General features: G+C 40.9%; 2 protein-coding genes across 7 annotated transcripts; one reads left to right on the plus strand and one right to left on the minus strand.

Annotated features, from left to right (window-relative positions):
* Positions 1-518: 518 nt before the first annotated feature.
* On the minus strand, positions 519-5,455 carry LOC116047260 (zinc finger and BTB domain-containing protein 12). Of its 2 annotated transcripts, none has more exons than XM_031295924.2 (5): positions 5,347-5,455; positions 4,153-4,361; positions 3,840-4,034; positions 3,236-3,442; positions 519-2,393 (listed from the first exon to the last, which is right to left on the minus strand). In XM_031295924.2, the coding sequence occupies exons 2-5, from the start codon at positions 4,354-4,356 to the stop codon at positions 1,284-1,286; spliced, it is 1,716 nt and encodes a 571-aa protein (XP_031151784.1). In that variant the 5' UTR covers positions 4,357-4,361; positions 5,347-5,455; the 3' UTR covers positions 519-1,283. The 2 variants fall into 2 exon arrangements, with proteins under 2 accessions (XP_031151784.1, XP_031151783.1); XM_031295923.2 differs by having other exon boundaries at positions 5,170-5,455.
* On the plus strand, positions 4,895-17,694 carry ehmt2 (euchromatic histone-lysine N-methyltransferase 2). 5 transcript variants are annotated; one of them, XM_035991660.1, is made up of 28 exons: positions 4,895-5,021; positions 7,230-7,296; positions 7,397-7,552; positions 7,863-8,122; positions 8,373-8,427; positions 8,554-8,636; positions 8,734-8,874; positions 8,988-9,059; positions 9,573-9,693; positions 10,674-10,760; positions 11,050-11,186; positions 11,316-11,459; positions 11,750-12,072; positions 12,186-12,416; positions 12,794-12,876; positions 12,984-13,090; positions 13,347-13,469; positions 13,551-13,652; positions 13,805-13,909; positions 14,279-14,451; positions 14,593-14,760; positions 14,853-14,997; positions 15,103-15,180; positions 15,435-15,550; positions 15,694-15,780; positions 15,871-15,949; positions 16,574-16,749; positions 16,935-17,694. In XM_035991660.1, exons 3-28 carry the CDS (start codon positions 7,441-7,443, stop codon positions 17,113-17,115), a joined length of 3,489 nt encoding a protein of 1,162 aa, XP_035847553.1. In that variant the 5' UTR covers positions 4,895-5,021; positions 7,230-7,296; positions 7,397-7,440; the 3' UTR covers positions 17,116-17,694. The 5 variants fall into 5 exon arrangements, with proteins under 5 accessions (XP_035847553.1, XP_031151779.1, XP_031151778.1 ...); XM_031295919.2 differs by lacking the exon at positions 4,895-5,021 and adding an exon at positions 5,544-5,763 and having other exon boundaries at positions 7,228-7,296; positions 14,297-14,451; XM_031295918.2 differs by lacking the exon at positions 4,895-5,021 and adding an exon at positions 5,544-5,763 and having other exon boundaries at positions 7,228-7,296; positions 10,677-10,760.
* Positions 17,695-19,127: the final 1,433 nt, after the last annotated feature.

Consider the following 19,127-nt stretch of genomic DNA (forward strand, 5'->3'; position numbering starts at 1 on the left):
TTGTTTTAATGACATTAGCCAGCTGCTTAAAGTGTCTGTGTTGCAACATAAATACAAAACCATCTGTTGTATTTTGCATTAGATCACTTTACCTTACATGGTCGGTATGTGCAGTGTGGCTCATTAAAATTAGAGATACAGTTTTATGCTCAATAAAAAGTATCCAAACATTGTTACCTTAACTGAGATTTTCATGAGCCTTGTATCAACAAGACACTGTCAAAGTGGGTATTGTTGAACAAGGAGGGCCTAAAGACCATTTTGTTGGATGTGTATGTATTTATACTGTATGTGTATTACCAGAAAAGCACAGATGACCTGAGACAAACTTTCCAACATTGAAAATTGTATGAGGAATTGTGTGAATCCTTTAAAAAATACCACTTTCTAAATGTCAAACGTCAGGTTGTTAAGTTATACACAACAGCCCTCACAGGTGCAACAAAACTAACAGGAGAGCAAGAGATGCCACTAAGTTGTCAAAGGACTAATATTATACAAATGACCATGTAACTGAGGAGACTTTCAAATTATTTTATTTTCACTGATTTACATAATCTTTTCTTTGAACTGTGGCAAGTCATCATACTGAACATGTATTACATATATTCAAGTTTAGCATTACAGTTTTATTCTAAGAGACATGATAATCAATAGGACTTTTTCACTGGGGACACCTTGACATGTCACAGTATGAAAAGCACAGGTGTAAATAACAAAATGAAAGAAAGTGTCTCCCCTGTGCTTTCTGAGCACGGTCGAAAAGCTGTTGGAAGAAAAATTAACCCTCTCACCGATTTCATGTTGTTCACGCCGCTACCAAGCGGACCAATCGCAGTTGTTGCGGTCTGCGTTGCCGCAACGTGTAGTTACATTTCTTGGGAGGTGCTTGTCAGGCAGAACCATAAATTGGGCATTACTGGGACTCTTGAATACAACAGAGTCATCGTTAATGTTATAAGTAATACCTGTGCAAAGTCAAAATGTCTGGTGTCAAAAAGGCCTCGTCTCAGTGTAAGAGGGTGGAGGACTATTCTGTCCCAGTCATTTTACCCACATCCATCACTCAGTATATTTTTATGCACATCTGAAACCATTTTCATTTGAAAGGGCTTTTGTTGTCACAGTCTGACATTTTAAAAGGCCTCATATCCACATGGGGATTGTGACCCCACATACTGACCTCCCCTCTGGACTCGGCGAAATATCACTGCAGTAAGCTGCCGAGCCTGAGGAGCTTTAGATGTTTAGACAAGACACTTAACGGTCTTTAATGCTTTGGTCTATGACAATTGCGCAGTAACCAGGCATTCTTGCTCTTCCTCTCTTATTCTTCCACCGGCTCGCTCCCTCTCCTCCTGCTCATGTAGAGAGTTCTGCCCCGTGGTTTTTCCATGTTGTTCCTTCAGGTGACGTCGTAAGGCAGGCTTGTGTGCAAAGCGGGCGTGGCAGTATGCGCAGTGGTGCGGTCGCTCACCACTGTGGAGGTTCATGTGGTCTATCAGTGTGGATTTTTGAGTGAAAGTCTTATAGCACAGGGGGCACTGGTGGGTTTTTCCGGCGCCTCGGTGCACGGCCATGTGTCGGGTGAGGTTGGCGGAGTGGTGGAAGTGTTTGCCACAGCAGGGACAGGCGTACAGCAGGTGAGTGGAGCGGGAGTGGATGGCTAGGGAGTGGGCTGAGGGGAACGTCATGCCGCAGTGCTCACAGCTCACAGGCCCAGCTACACTTGAAGTGGATCCCACCACTGCAACAGACTCATCCCCTCCCTCGTTTGTTCCCACAGCTGAACTCAGCCCTGAACTCCCTTCTCCAGGACCACAACTAGACTCCTCCAGGGCGTACTGGGTCAAACTGTTGGCAGCTGCTGGGGAGGCCTTTTCTCCTTGCGTGTCGCCCATGCTGAAGTCTAACTGTGGGAGTTCAACTGAGACGTAATTTCCTGCCTTAAGTCCTTCTTGGCTGTAGTCCAAGCTGAAACCCCCTCCCATCCCTGCAGATGCTAGGTACCACAAATCCTGGTGGTGAGCCATGCCTGGAGGTCTTTTCTCCTGTGATGACACCCACCTTCTCCTCTTAAAACCCCGCCCCCTGCCTCTCCCTCTGCTCCGGCCAATTTTAGGGTCAGGTAGCCTGCGCCCGAGAGCGCGTAGCCCCTCTACTGAAAGTCCCCCCATACGGAGATCATCTTCTGTTGGATTCAAGTTATATTCGCCGTCTTCTCCTCCAATTACGACACTTTCTGTCTCTGGGTAACCAGCATCTTGAGTTCCATCAGAGGGAGCTCCTCTCTCTTCCCTTTCTCTGTTCATCTGCTCTTCTTCGGAGATGTACACCCTGAACACATCATAGTCCTCCTGTCTGGCCTCTTCCTCCTCATCTGATGCATTAACCTGTAACAGAAATGAAGACAGAATAAAGTGTGTGGTGCTGCTATTGATGTGAAAAATCAAAATTTCCAAGACTTTCCCACAATTGCTCACTCTGTCCAACCTACAATCCAATACCCAAAGATATTAAATTTACAGTGATATAAAAACATAGAAAAGCAGCCATTCCTCACAGGACTAAAATTTAAAAAAAAATGTTGTATTGGTACCATTATGTTTGTACTGGTGCTCTATGTGAATTGTGCTTTCAAAGACAGACACAGGTAATGGACATTTGTGAGGAATTTTAATTTTCCCTGAAAACTTCTCTCGGTGTTGATCCTGTGCTCTCGGTTATCTTCTTCATCTTTTCATCCTGTTACCCTTTACCACTTCAATGACCATCTGCCATTTCTGACTGTATAAAAGTCCTGAAGGGACAAAGGAAAACGTAGGTCTTCCTCCGTTGTGTGTGGCCAGACTTTATTCAGGATCAGAAACTGTCCTTAAAAGGCTTACATTTGTTGCTTTGAATACAACTGGACAGACAAAACACCAGTGTGGCAATTCACACCAGTGACCAACCAAAAGCTGGTTAAAAGGGACATTCTTTTCACTAACTTCTGAACTCTCTTCTAAATGTTTTATTATGTTATTCTTTAAATTCTTCTTGTAATCTAATCAGTTTGGCCTTTTTGCTTTTTGTTTTAATTTGAAGCAATTTGTAACTCTGTTTAGAGAAGTGCTATATAAATGAAGTTGAGAATATTAGTAGTGTTTTTATTATGACATAAACACTGTAGATTTGTAAATCAATGTAGATTAAAAAGATACCCTGGTCTATGGTTTTTCTTTCACACTCAAACCTTAATGCATGGCTCATCCAGCATGGGACTGCCATCGTGGTGTTGGCTGCTGCCCTCGGCAGACATGTCACCGCCGTTCTCATCCACCGAGCGTACTACAGGACTGTGTGGGTGCACAGGTGAGGGTCGGCTAGTGGGAGGAGATGCAACAGAGTGAATGCTTCCGCTGACAATCAACGGTTGAGTCTGGCTCTCGTCTGAAGTCATCTAGAGGAAGGAAACAGATTATGAGATTGCTAAAAATGTATGGAAACTGCATTACTACAAGTTATGAAAGTGCTGAGAATGTGTTACTGTATGTACAAAATGTAGAACTGAAATTATTCCTATTGCAACATACTATTACTGAGATAAGTAAGTTCCTATGGTTGTGATTACATTGGAATAATAAATGGCTTACAATGAAGAATTTGATTTACATGCAAGACACCTTTTTTTTTTTTTTACCCCAGAAGCTATAAATTATGACCAATTTAATCCTAAAAGATTCCAGACAATCAAAGATGGGTTGCTATTGTTCCATCACTGCACAATATACTGTATGTATCAACTCAACTAGAATTAATAAGATAACCATTTAAAATGATTGTTTTAGATTACTGACCTTCGGTGGACTGGGGTTTTTTAGCTGCACATATTTCTTCAGTGCTCCTCGGCAGCGCTCCACAATATGCTCCATCTGTAAGTAACTGGCAGCGGTCAGGTAGTTGACAATCTCTTCTGGATTAAACTGCAGGATGCCAGTGTAACAAGACTGAAGCAGATCACACACCACTGTGGAGCTGTACAGCATCGACACCTGGGTAAGGATGTGAAACAAGCACTGTTTTTACTCAGCAAAAGAGCACTGAGGAGAGACATGAAATCAGAGAGACACAGAGTTGGTAGTGTGACATTGTGTGCTGACATTTATCTACCTGTAGCTTGGGGGACGGGTTGAGGAGGAACTGGTCCCTTAAGAAGGGCGAGCAGGCAGCCAGCACCACCTTATGTCCCCTGAATGTCTTATTGTCACTTGCAACAATGGTGATGTCACAGAAGTGCTGGCGAGACCTCAGTGAATTCAGGTGCTTCAGGGTTGTGTCCCCGTGGCCCGGTAACCGGAAACACAGCATTTCCATCTTGTCTGAAGAGAAATTAGAATCAAAATCAGTTATAATGGCCAAGCAAGTGTAAACATATTTAAGGAATACGACTCAGGAATTTTGTTGCTCTAGCAGTAGACATATGGCTAAAAACAAGGACAACAAGGCTTAACGATGTAAACATTAACATTTGACCATGTACATATAGTATAAGTTTGTACATAAAAAGTGTATATGTATACATATACACATACATAAAAGCCATACATACAAACCAAATAGGCATCTGAGATCAAATTTGGCATCTAGTCTAGTCTAAGTGACGACAACAAATCCTGTAAAACTTTATGAGAAACTTCAAAAAATGATCTCAAAATAATGACTTAGCATCCTAAAATAATGGATGCTAAATCATTATTTTGAGAAAGTTTCTCATTATTTTAAGATACTAACTAAATATAATGGCAGGATCTTTTTTTCCATCACATTGGCAGAAATGGGTTTCCATAACGTTAGTCTCACAACACCAGCGACATTGTATTGACAAATCGCCAGCTTTGACTTGAAAAGTTAGCTAGCTAACATATGTAACGTTAGGTGTAAGGAAAGCTACAAATACCAACATTAAATGTTGTTTACGAGTAGTGGAGTCTACTATAAAGTTAGCTAGGCAATTTAACGTTAGTCGACTGCCGTAAGAGGTTTAAATCGATCATAACACAATTGTTGTAATCCTTTTCTTCTGGCCTGAACGTTAGCTTTTGGTTAGCTTGCTGGCATCTGCTTGAGACCCACCACAGAAAAAAAACAAAAGCTCTCCAGTTATCGTGAAACTTTGCCATTACTCACCTTCCCTTTTTATTTGGTTGAATGTCTTGAAATAAAAATGTCGGTTTGTTTTAACAGGACAACCGTTGATTCAGTTGCTGTTAGTTAGCTTTCCTCATCCCCATACTATCTCGATTTCTGTTTACTTTAGCTCATTTTTGGAGGAATCACATCTCGTGACAACAAATATAAACTGACTTTGAATCGGTTTTCGTGGGAAGCTTATCCTCGCGGTTAGAGGTAAAATAACAGCACGCACGCTGACTTCTGATCAGTTGTTTTCAAATCAGTGGACACGGGCGGGGGGGGGGTATTTTTTTCCCACGATGGCGAGGGCATGTCCCGCCCTTCTTTGCCTTACTTTGCCTCTGATTGGCTTACCCTGACATTCTTACCAAAACCCTGACCAATCCCACTCCTCTTGCCTAAATCTAAACAACAAATGCAACGAATACCAGCCAATCAGAGGGAGAGTAGGGCGGGTCATGCCTTCGTCATCCTAGGAAACAAAATTGGCACACGGGGGGCGGGGCTCTATACGGTGACGCGGCACGTTTACTATACGTCGTTGATGCGCATCGCGAAACATGTCGGCATCTGAGACAACGACGAAGGTAGCAAACCCTCTGCAACACAAAATTACATGTTAAGGAAATTGAAGTTTGTTTAACCACTTGTAAACGCATTAGCCGACATAGCAAAAACATGCTACTAAAGCTGCACTCTGCTTTAATGCAAAATATCTTCACTTGTCGTTTATAGGAGCTCTTTGTTGCAAGCTGTGCTACACTGCTAGCTACGTTAGCCTGTAACAGTTTTTTGTTAAACAACGTTAAATTGCTCTAATGTTGTTACTGTTTAGCTTTTTTTCTCGACTCCTTGGGCGTTAAATCATTGTATGCCCGTCGTATTCCGTTGCTTGTCACGTTTTGCTGTTTTTGTATGGTATTTTGTATGTTGTATGCTCAGTTTACCCAGCTTTTAAAGCTAATGTTGAGACAAAGTGTCCTTTTGTAAAGTTACATTGTGATAGTAATGTTAATGAGTTAATCCCAGCGAAAAGAAAGGGAGGGTTTTAAGCAGTCAATGTGTGAAATCCAACTCCGTTACTTTTTATTGTACGGACTAATGTTGCTTTGAATTGTGTCAAATGCATGAATGGGTTGGTTGACTGATGGCGGCACTGGACGTAACAACAGAGAAGATCAGCAATTGGTTGAAAGGTTTATTTTGGAAAGGAGACGGCGGAAATCCGTCAAGTAGATGCACTAAACAGATTTTTATTAGTTATAATGACCTAAAAGTATTGTTTGTGTGTGTGTATGTCTCAGAGAGAGAGAGAGAGAGAGAGAGAGAGAGAGAGACACAGAGAGAGAGAGAGAGAGAGAGAGAGAGAGAGAACATATAAGTAAAGTCATGCTGATTTACACTGGAATAACAAATTGCAAATAATGTGTTGTTCAGCTGTATGAGACATTTACCGATAATGACACATAAACTAAAACCTGAACCACTGAGTTAGTATTAACTTTGTTTCCTGGGAAATGTGTTTCACTAGCAACATGTTCTAGGTTATATTGCCAGTCTAAAATAGTGTGCGAAATATACTTGCTAATTACTACCGCGGACTGGACAGCCATGGTTTGATTAAAAAAAGTGAGTATTTATTACACAAAAGTTATCCATTGTAACCCTTTTAATTTTTTTTTTTTTTTTTTTTTATAAAATGTTGCATTCCTTATTAACAAGCCAGTGACAAAGAAAACTGTCAAAGTGTATCGCTCTCTTACTAACACAAAGACACTGTCAAACCTGGGTTATATACATGTTACAGCCTATGTACTTAAATTAGATATTTGGTAGTTGAACATTTCCAGTTGTGTACCTCATAACATAACACCAAGTATAGCTCAATTGTTTCACATTGGTGCAGCTGCTTGAACTTCAATAATGTGTACTGTGGTGAATACATTGATCCAGTAGTCTGTAATCCCGAATATCAACGGCTTTTTACAAGGACAAAGATGACTATTTTTAACATGATATTTCTTGCTAATTGTTGTTTCTCCTTGTTGTTCCAGCCTCCTGAAGGAAATGACTCAGAAACACCTGCAGAGTCATTAGCTGGACCAAGTCAAGTAAAGAAAGGTATGTCTATAGGGAGATGTCTAATGTTTGATATCTGTGCCTTTTAGGTACACAAATAAACAGAATTATTGTGTGATTTTTGTTATTACTACTTTTCCAGATAATGCAGCCTTCACCACTGCTGTTGACAAGAAGACAGAGCCCATGGGTGGCATGCCATCAATGTTATCTCTGCAGCCTGGGAAGGACGCTTCCAGAGCTGGAGAGGAGGGAGAGAAATGGTCACCTGCATCCTCTCCAAACAAACCTGCATCAGGTAAGACTTTTGATCCGTACAGCTTTCATTGATGTTATTAAAGTAGTGACTCTCTGTTTGATGAATCACATTTGACATTAAGGTGATTTGATCCCAAAGCATAAATTGAGAGTACATTATTTTCCTGCGGAGTTTGCTTTGCTGAGGAAGATAAACATGTTGATATATTTTTTTAATTTATATTTCTCGATCGCTCTTAGAATAACGGCTTTGCATGTGTCAAATTGAATGTGCTACTCATTATTGGAAAAGATTTCAAATTATTTTTCAAGAAGTTCAAAGTATTCATGCATTTACCTCCCTCTTACAGGACATGCAGCAAAGTCCCTTTTATCAATGTCCTCCTCTACTTCTACGTCTTCAACGTTGTCCCCTGGCCGAGCAAAGATGAGTGTTTCTGGACCTGGCAGTAGTAAATCCGTCCTGGCACCTGGCTCCTCCTCTTCCTCCTCTTCGTCCTCTTCGTCCTCTTCATCCTCTGCCACAGCCTCCTCATCTCCTTCTGTCTCCCCTGGCCCACCCAAGATCCACCGGGCCCGCAAGACCATGAACAGGCCTCCACTAGGGCAGGTGAGACTATATAGCAAGTAGTTAGCATTTCCATTTGGTATGAGTAAAAGGAGATGTGTACCCCTCTGTCTTGATTGTGTACCAGCATTTGGTATCTGTCATTGCATTGGCCCTTTTTTGTACACTCCTGAAAGTGTGTTGTGAATGTTACAATGTGAAGAAATATTCCAGCCACTGACAAAACTTGCACCGTGAAGCAGTGGCTCAGTTTTCTTTACCATTTGAGTCACTTACTATTTTTGTTTTACAGATAAGCCATGTTGAAGCACCTATTGCACCTTCAGGATCCTCTGACTCTGAAACTGGTTAGTGGCTGAAATTTACTCCCACTAACTAATGTTTGCCTGTGTAAAATAATCAAATTGCTATGAATAAAAATGAATTAGTGTCTTGTATAAGTTAAGACTCACTCTGTCGTGGTTGTCCAATAGTTGCAAAAAGGAGAAAACTGGGTATTTTATCTGATGGCACACTTGAGAAGTCAGAGAACGTTCCAGAAAATGTTCAAACTGTGGTAAGATTACGTCTTTGCAGGTACATGATTTACATTTACTAATCTAATAACATGTAATTAGGTTGATGTTAATGTTTTTATTTCTGCTAAAACTCAGGAAGAAACGTTATTTCATAAAAAGATGGAGTCTGTTACCAAGACTGCACCAGAGAAGAGCAACAGCAGTGTGGGGAGGTCAGAGGAGGAAGTAGCTGAGAAAATTCCGATTTCCAGTCGGTCCACGCGAAATTCAGAAAAGGTGTGAGTGAAGTGATCACATGTGTGTGTGCTTCATGATTTTTATAAAGAACAAACTGAATGGTAATCTTTTTTTCTGTTGTCAAACCTGTATTCATTGCGTTTCTATTATAGTTTGAGGATGGTGTGGCAGAAGCAAGGCAGCACACTAAAGACATAGAGGGGTCAGTGAACATGTCAGATCATGTGAGTCATTCTATTTTATTAACTTACTACTCTCTTATCTAGTTCTAGCTACACTAATCTCTTACTTTGTCTTATAGCCATTTAGCTCAAAGCAACAGTCAAAAAGTTGTAGTTGGTTCATGTTTACATACTTGGAGGGTGAAGATTGCGTTGACACACATGCTATCCCACTAGAATACCGAGGTAGATGCAACACAATGTGCACTGTAAAATGGGAAATAGGAAGACTTCAAGTCAATAATTTACGTTTAAAGGTGCCTTGTGGACAAACATTTATGTTTACATTCAGTGTTACCCCTTACAAACAACGTACGTGCATTTCCTTCCTCATAAAACTTTTGCAAAGCCAATAAAAAGAAATTTTTTTTACTGTCACCGACTTTAGAATAGCGGCAAAACAACTGCAACTTCACATCCCTTCTTTGTTTTGTGTTATAAAATCGTCAGTTACCTTTTTTTCTACCCTTCACAGATGTCACATTTTTATATTCAGACAGAATTTCTCCCTTGCAGGGTTCAGAGTCTGAAACAAAGAGAGCCGTCCAGAGTAGAAATGAGAGCGAGAAGTCTTTGTGGCAGCAAACAGACCCGGACAAAGAGAGAAACACAGCTGATGTGGTGGAGATAGTGGGAGGTGAGTGACATTATAATAATGATGAACACTGGATCATGTCAGAAAAATCTTTTAAATGGTATAGCGGGAAAAAATCTATACAAAATAATTTAAATGAAGTACAATGTAAAATAAATTGTGCAAGTGTTCACCCCCTTTACTAGAACCCACCTAAGGCCTAGTCCACACGTACGCAGGTCTTTTTTTAAACATAGCTTTTTCTATGCGTTTTGGCCTTTTGTCCACAAGGAAACTGCGTTCTAGGTCACTGAAAGCAGATCTTCTGGAAAACTCCTTTCTAGAAAAGATTTCTAGAAACTTATTTTTTTCCGTGTTGATGTGTAGACAGAAAAAGTTTTTTTTTGGCTTGTAACATTATAGTGCGTGCTGTTATCTCTTTTGTGAGGCGTCACAACTGAGATGGCATTTCGTGCAATGGCAGACACGGCTAGTTGATCTAACCTTGCTAATAGGACTTTTTCCATGTTTACACATAAATGTACAGTTACTCTTCCACTATATTGAGAAACGGAAGCGTCAAAATGTGCTATGGAGTGATCAATGTGTTATTTCAGGCTTCTGATTGGCCAACATGGCTTTAGTTTAGGTTAGGGTTATCATTACCTGTTGGTTTGGATTGCACTTGACAGTGGAGGGAATCCACCCCGTGATTTGGATCTGCTCCAAAATGTAAAGGGTTCTTCCTTTTCCGATGGTACACCCTTCCACCAAGGTTAATTAAAATGGGGCCAGTAGTTTTTTCTGTAATCCTGCCTACAAACCAAACTAAAAACTTAACTTCCTTGGCAGAGGTTAAAATATTGATTTTGAGGGGAGTGAATTCTAATGAAAATATTTTTTGTGTAAAAAAAAATTCTCCCAGTGTATTGTTTTTTATTGCTATTGTATCTTAAGCATGTGCACCTCATTAAACTGCATCATTTTCTAACATGTATTCCTGCTGGCTAGTGCTTATACTTTGTTATTTGGTGTATTCTCAGAAGAAAGGTCCACTGAGTACACAGAGGTTCCCTTGGGTGCTCTGGACATCGCTGCTGCCGACAGTCTGACACTTTCTCCTCATCACGGTAGGTTTATGATACACATATGTCCCTGTAATCTGAATTGGTTGAAAATCTGAAAATCCTTTTCTCTATAATCAGGGTAGTATTAACAAAACCACAGTCACAGAGCGAGGTTTTGGGACAATTACATTTTTTTTCTTCCTTAGTAATGACTGCTGCCAGGGCATTTCAGCTGTATTATAAACCATACATATTCAGGGTTGGTGACCATACTTTAATGTTAAATGGACAATTGCCTTAGGACTATAAACGAACATCATAAACAATTACATTTTTAAACTCCCCTCTACAGAAGGAAGTGATGCAGGAGACACAGAGCGGCTGGAGGAGCTTCCCCTCTGCAGCTGCAGAATGGAGGCTCCTCGAGTTGACAGCACCAGCCACCGCATCAGCAGACAGTGTATGGCCACTGAGAGCATCAATGGAGAGGTTTGTCTTTGTAGACTTGGATAGCAGGACAGTGTCTCTGCTGGTCTGGTATTTCATTAAGCGCACAGATAACTTCCCTTGAAGCTACATCTGTGTAACTGTGTAATCTTGTCTCCTACTGTTTGTCAGCTGAGGGCCTGTTCCAATCGGACTATAAAGGGGGAGACCATGCGGCCATCAAGTCGGGTGCCCCTTATGGTGCTTTGTGAAGTCCATCGCTCACACATGGTCAAACACCACTGCTGTCCTGGGTGTGGATACTTCTGCATAGCGGTAAAGTGTTTAAACCGCCTAATATACTGGATTTAATGTTGCTCAATTGTGAAATTGTGCAATGGCTGCACAAGAGTTGTTTACTAATGCTGTTCATGCTGTAGGGCTTTACAAGCTATAACTTAATGTTGGCTTAAAATTAATGTTAATGCTATCTTCTTCTTGATATCATACTTCTTCTTGTTCTCCTCATCCATATCCTACCCTATTTTCTTTTTTCTCCCTCTCTATATCCTACCTTCTTTTCTTATTTCTCCTCCTTCATATCTTACCACTTTCTCCTCTTTTAGGGCACATTTCTTGAGTGCTGCCCAGACCAGCGCATCGCTCACCGTTTCCACCGAGGTTGTGTGACGGTGCTGGGCGCTGGGCGCAGCCGATCAAATGGCGGCGGTATGCTTTTCTGTCCCCACTGTGGTGAAGATGCCTCCGAGGCCCAGGAGGTTACCATCCCCTCCTTCAGCTCATCCACAGCCTCCGTGACCACCGTCGTTACCATGTCGGCCTCCTCCACCACCACCCCATCTCTGCCGCCATCCGCTCTTACAGCACCCTCACTCACAGCCTCAACAGGAGGGATGAAGGACGGGAAGATGCCTGAGAGACCTGTCAGGTAAGATTGGATGACGTGTGAGAGATGTCATCCAATCCATCCATCCAAATATTTTCTTCTATTAACTATAGAAAAGTTAAAAAAAATTCCTGTGCTCCACTACCTCCTTCCAGTGCACGTATGCGTAGTCATGGCTTAGTGACACCGGCAGTGGAGCAGCAGCCCCCGCAGCCTGTAGCCTCTGCAGCGACTGTGGCCACCATCCCCCCAGCAGAGGAGGGGGTGGACAGCGTGGGGCCCTCTCTCTGTATGCCAAATGGGAAACCCATCTGCCCTGGTGCACTTCCACCTGGGCCCAGCAGGGCGGCGCTGCAGAAGGCCATTCTCACACAGGACACTGAGAGGTTGGAATTTAGATTTGACTATTTTTTGTTGAGTTTAAACACACAGTTTAAAAAATGAGCTTTCAAAGCAGAGTATCCTTAATGTCCCTTAAGGTAAAGAGTTTGTGTACATTTGACTCTTTTGAAGTTTTTGTGCCAGCAGTTCAGAAATTGTTCTATTTGAACATATCTGATCTTTAGCGGCAGACAATTTACAAATAAAATCAATATCTCCATTCTCGGCTTTTAGAACACTCTGCAGCCACAACAAAATTACAAGTTGCAGTGAAATGATTTCCTGTTCCCTCTTCCAAGGGAAATTAACAACACTTTCAATGGACAAGAGGACATCAGACAAGTTGAGACCAAATTGGTGATTGTTGTTTTTGATTTGCCAGGAAGAAGAAACTGAGGTTCCACCCCCGCCAGCTTTACCCTGCTGCCAAGCAAGGCGAAGTACAGAGAGTCCTGCTCATGCTGAGTGAGTGAGCTTGCACTTTTCATTTATGACCGAGTGTTGTAGGTGGTTTAAATATTTAAAAAAAAGCTGTTTGTGTGTGTGTGTGTGTGTGTGTGTGTGTCTCAAAGTGGAGGGCATAGATCCAACATACCAGCCTGACTCTCAGAACAGGCGCTCTGCTCTACATGCTGCAGCCCAGAGAGGTCTGCTGGAAGTCTGCTACATACTCGTACAGGTGACAAATTTTTGCTTCGGTCTTGTTGGTTTCTATTATGTAACTAGTACCTGTGCTGTAAAGTGACTATAATCAAAAAGAAAAGCTGTTATTGCAGGTTCATTTTTAAAATGATATATAACACATGCATTCAGGGTCACTGCTGACATTATTTGAAGCAAAATGAAATCTAAAACAGAGCGCTCATTATTCTGTGTATTTATTTGGTCTTGTCCCTGAGATTAGGGGTTATATTTGATTATTATTATATTGACAGGCCGGTGCCCAAGTGGATGCCTTGGACAAGGACAGAAGGACCCCTCTGTTGGAAGCAATCATCAACAATCACATTGAGGTGGCTCACTACCTGGTCCAGAACGGCGCCTGTGTCTATCATAGTGTGAGTGTCTGTTAGCATCTAAAATGAAAACATAAATGTGAACTTTCAGGGGTTTGGTTGATAGTAAGTTTATGTCTTCAGGAGGATGATGGGTATACTGGCCTCCACCACGCAGCCAAGCTGGGAAACCTGGAAATTGTCAACATGCTTCTGGAAACGGGTCAGGTTGATGTGAACGCACAGGTAAAGGAAGAGCCAAAATGTCAGTATTTTAGGGACATCGGATAACCCTCGGTTTATAATTACTGTCAGTGTGTACATCATATTTGTCTTACTGGAGGTGACTGATTTAAAAGGCCAGTGTAGAGTAATTCTGAATCTTCCTGTCGTTTCAGGACAGCGGTGGTTGGACGCCGATCATCTGGTCCGCAGAGCACAAACACGTAGAGGTGATAAAAGTGCTGCTGAACAGAGGAGCTGATGTCACCATTAATGACAAGGTAAGTTTCTACTTGCTACCACTGAGGTTTGTAGGTTGTGTTATATGACATGGTTTTGCTAATGTGTAGCAGCTCCTCCTCTGAGTATGCCTGTTATATTTGCTTACTAAAGCAAAGCACAGTGTGTGCGTGTTTTTTTTTTTTTTTTTTTTTTGCCTGATAATCAGACTGAATTGCTGTGTCATTTGAATTTGAGTCGGTGGGTAAAAATGTGAAATGTCCTCTGTGATTCTGGAGCGATCCATTTGTTTTTTAACTTCTCTCTGCTGCCCCTCTCAGCTTTATTGTCCTGTAATAAGTAGTGACACAGACAAAATGGCAAAATGGATGTAGTTGCATGAAAATGTTTCAGGTTATTACTTTAAACAGTCCCTACCCTCCTTTCAGGAGCTGAACGTGTGTCTCCACTGGGCGGCGTATGCAGGGAATGTGGATATAGCAGAGCTGGTGTTGAACTCTGGCTGTCCCCTTGCCTCGGTTAACATGCACGGAGACACGCCGCTCCACATCGCCGCCAGAGAGGGCTACTTGGAATGTGTTACGTGAGTCAATGTCAATCACAAGCTGTAGCCTCATTTAATGTACGAGTTACATGTATCCTTTGCTTTAGCTCGAAGCCCTAACAGTTATCCATGTTCCCACTACCATATACCAACAAATACATTTTTCTCTTTCTTCTGCAGGTTGTTCCTCTCCAGAGGTGCAGACATTGACATCGTGAACAGGGAAGGAGATACGCCTCTGAGCCTTGCACGGGCCGACACGCCGGTGTGGGTAGCACTCCAGATCAACAGGAAGCTGAGAAGGGGAATAACCAATCGTATGCTTCGGACTGAGAGAATCATCTGCAGGTAGGTTTTGTGCTATTTTCATGGAGTCTTTTTTTTCCCTCTTGTTCTTTCCTGTTTTTCTTCATGATTTAACTCCTTGTTTATTGTTCCAGTGATGTTGCGCAGGGCTATGAGAACGTACCGATTCCCTGTGTGAATGCAGTGGACGATGAGGGTTGTCCTTCAGACTACAAATACGTTTCAGAAAACTGTGAAACTTCAGCAATGAACATAGACCGCAATATTACACACTTACAGGTAAAATATGAATCAGGCACTCGTTTTAACTGTACTCTTTCTTACCTAATTATTTTATCTGCAATGAAAAATGCATCTCATGCCTTTTAATTATCTTTACTTCAGCACTGTAGCTGCACTGATGACTGCTCATCTAGTAACTGCCTCTGTGGACAGCTGAGTATCCGCTGCTGGTACGACAAGGTAAATAGAAATGTTGTTTTAGGGCCACATCATTAAAGTAATCTGCTCAGAAAACCTGTACGATTTAATCGAAAGCCTCTGACTGACTAGCACCGTGGGATCAATAAAGGTCTGTATAATCTGCAATTTTTAGCAGAAATAATGAGGTTTGGTTTGAAAGTCAGTAATATCCATGAGGTCAATGACTGGGATGAATGAGTTACAGGAGAAACTAAAGGACTGAAACTAATCTCAACTTGTATAATATTTTCTAGGACCAGCGGCTGCTCCAGGAATTCAACAAAATTGAACCTCCACTTATATTTGAATGCAACATGGCGTGTTCCTGTTACCGAACGTGCAAAAACAGGGTGGTACAGGCAGGCATCAAGTAAGAATTCTAAATAGTCATCTAAGATAATATCTCTCAACCACACTAATCAGTCTAAACTAATTATTATAGTTATTGACTGGAAGGCAAAAGCTGTATATGCCGGGGCACTTAACCCTCATCATTTCCTTTTTTTCCTTCAGAGTTCGTCTTCAGCTCTACAGGACAGAGAAGATGGGCTGGGGAGTTCGAGCTCTGCAGGATATTCCCCAGGGAAGCTTCATCTGCGAGTGAGAGGACTGTCAAACAACAGGTTTCTTGTTACTATATATGAAAGGTCAGAGATTAGACATTAAGCTTCTTTCCTTACATTCACACAGATATGTTGGGGAGCTCATCTCTGACGCAGAGGCAGATGTTCGAGAAGACGACTCCTACCTGTTTGACCTGGACAACAAGGTGAAAAATAAAAGTGTTTTCTTTTTTAGTTTCTGCTGTATAAAAATGAGATGACTGACGGAAAACACGAGAAAGCGCATTTGGCATATTTCCTGTATAACCAGTAATAAATGACTATTAAAGGAACTAATTAGCCAGACCTTAACTGATATGGTGGAAACACAAAATATATCCACAACTGCTGAGCTAGACCAAAACCAAGTAACATTTTCTATGGCAAGAAAAAAATTCAACACTGCACTTGGTGGAGTCAAATTTTATTTGAAATCTGCTGAATCAGACACTATTCTGTTGTGAAATACTGTGCTGCAAAAAAACATAAAACCGTTGTATTGGTTGTCCGTATCTGTATTTTGCTTATGTTGTACATATGTTTTTAGTGGGTTTATATACATATTTATTATATTTATTTTACAAAAGTAATAAAGTGATACAATAACAAGACTCCAATTCAACTCCAAAACAATTAAGAATCACACCGTATCAATGAAACAAAAGGCAGAACAAGCCAAACATTAAGATCATAATGTATGTGAATTTATTTTACAAAGTAGACAATAAAATGTGTCTGAATAGGGATACATTTCTAACATGTTTTTGTTTTTTCTTGTGTTTTTTGTAAAGGATGGGGAGGTGTATTGTATCGATGCCCGGTACTATGGCAACATCAGCCGCTTCATCAACCACCTGTGCGACCCAAACCTCATCCCAGTACGTGTGTTCATGCTGCACCAGGACCTGAGATTTCCCCGCATCGCCTTCTTCAGCTCCAGAGACATCCACAGTGGACAAGAGCTGGGGTGAGAAGTTGAGATGTTTATGATAACCTGCTCAGAGCTTATTTATGTAATTTTTCCAGTCTTTCTTTCATTTATATTTCGCAAACCTCTAATCTACTACAATCATTTCCATTGGATTGCCTTGTTTTGGGGAGAGAGTTTTGCGCATGTAAGCTTTTATTATTTTAACTTGTCTGTTTCAACAGATTCGACTATGGAGACCGCTTTTGGGACATTAAGAGCAAGTATTTCACCTGTCAGTGTGGATCGGAAAAATGCAAACACTCAGCCGAGGCCATCGCCTTGGAGCAGAGTAGACTGGCTCGACTGGATGTTTGCACAGAATCGGGAACTGACTGTGGGATGACCATGCTTGGAAACTCTTAAAACACTTACCCAGGGGGCCTTTGGATTAACCTCATCCATTTCACATGTGCACATTGGCAAAGGAAATACACCTTGAGGGTTTTATCATGTTTGAAATTCTGTGTTTGGTGCATGGTGCTGTTTTTTCTACTTGAAATGTCCTTTTTTTTCTCTAAAATGTGCCACCTTAGGAGGATCATTTCCCATCAGGTAGAGGACATGGGCCTTAACATATTTTTAAACTGTGTGGGTATAAATCACAACAACTTGTGATTCTGTACATACCGTATGTTTACTGTATATCACTGTCTGTTTGCCTTGACACATGAAGTTTGTGCATTAGGAGTCTGCCATCATGTAATTGTCATACATATGTATTTTCTTTTTTGCCAACAAATGTAATGCATTTTTGACACAGTACAGTAATGGGTCAACCCTTAGCCCATACTGGACTCAATAAGGACCTGAGGCATAGTGTTGGTTGTGGATGATTGTGTTAGCTTTATTTTTTATACGCATTGTTTTCTTGATCACATTTAGTATAATAAATTAGCTCATGAGTTGATCTTTGGGCTCTTGTATTAAAGTGCTCATATTATGCTCATTTTCAGGTTCATAATTGTATTTAGAGGTTGTACCAGAATAGGTTTATGTGGTTTAATTTTCAAAAAACACCATATTTTTGTTGTACTGCACATTGCTGCAGCTCCTCTTTTCACCCTGTATGTTGAGCTCTCTGTTTTAGCTACAGAGTGAGACATCTCACTTCAATTCCATCTTTGTTGGGGGTCGCACATGCGCAGTACTTAGGTAAGGACTACTAGCCAGTCAGAAGCAGAGTATGAGGGAGTGCCATGCTAGCAGCTAGGCGAGCATTATAACGTGTGTTACAAAGTGACGCACGGAAGTAAAGGCTGGACTACAATAGAGCTGTTTGGAGCAGTTTGTGAACAGTGTTTTCTCTAGAAGATAGTAAGTCCCTTTGGGGTGGACTTTGGGCTTTTTCACTTTATAAACCTATAATGTGCACAAAAAAAAATATATATAACACAATAAAGGAAAAGGAAAAAGCCAAAAAGCATAATATGAGCACTTTAAGTTTGACATTCTCTTCATAAATCCGTGCTCACTGGTTTACAATATCCCATGTAATCCTATAATCCTACCTATATCCGAAGTCATTTTCTGTGCATATACAATTTGACATTGTCAATTTTTTAGAGCGATGTGAGCTCTCATCAAGACTGTTGCCTGCTGGTATTGTATTATCAGCAGGGGGCATTGGGCACATCCAGATGTTAAAAGGAAGTGAAAGAAAGATGTCCCACTCTGTCAATAATTCTGTGTCCATGAGTCTCTGAATTGCAGAAAAGGACATTTTAGTTCCCTGAGAACAAATGTTCATTGGTTATCCCAACCAAATTTCCTGGGTTATCAATTAACTTTGTATCTATTGTCCATTTATAAAGTCTAAAGATTAACACTGGCTCACTATTATAAAACTACTTGTATTTCTTGTCAAAGGAGGAGCTACTTTCAGGAAGTAAGAAGTAGCCAAGTCTCAAAATTATAAAAAACGTTTACCACTCTGTACATCGTGTACATATGAGTTAGTTATTAGCTTTTGGTAACTTCATTAAGCACATGTTAGAAGTTAGAAGTTAGTTAGTTTAGAACACAGACCCCCCCCCATGCAAATAGTATTACCAAAGAGCCTGATGGAACAGTGATGCAAAAAGTATTCCGTTTTTTGGTTTAAGTAAAAGTAGCAATACTAGACGTAGAAGTAATGCATTCAAAATCTTGCTTGAGTAAAAGTACAAAAGTACTCATGCTGAATGGCCCATTTCAGAATCATATATATTACTGGATTATAATTATTGATGCAGTATTGTGTAGCCTACATTATGTTGCTGATACTGCTGGTGAATTCGGGGCTAATTTTATTTACTTTATATAATGCTGTACAGCTTGGCCTATAATATATCATAATTTATTAGTTGATTTATAGTTAATGTGCAAAGAAACTAGTA

This window comes from Sander lucioperca, chromosome 14, assembly GCF_008315115.2.
Source record: "Sander lucioperca isolate FBNREF2018 chromosome 14, SLUC_FBN_1.2, whole genome shotgun sequence".
Taxonomy (NCBI): domain Eukaryota; kingdom Metazoa; phylum Chordata; class Actinopteri; order Perciformes; family Percidae; genus Sander; species Sander lucioperca.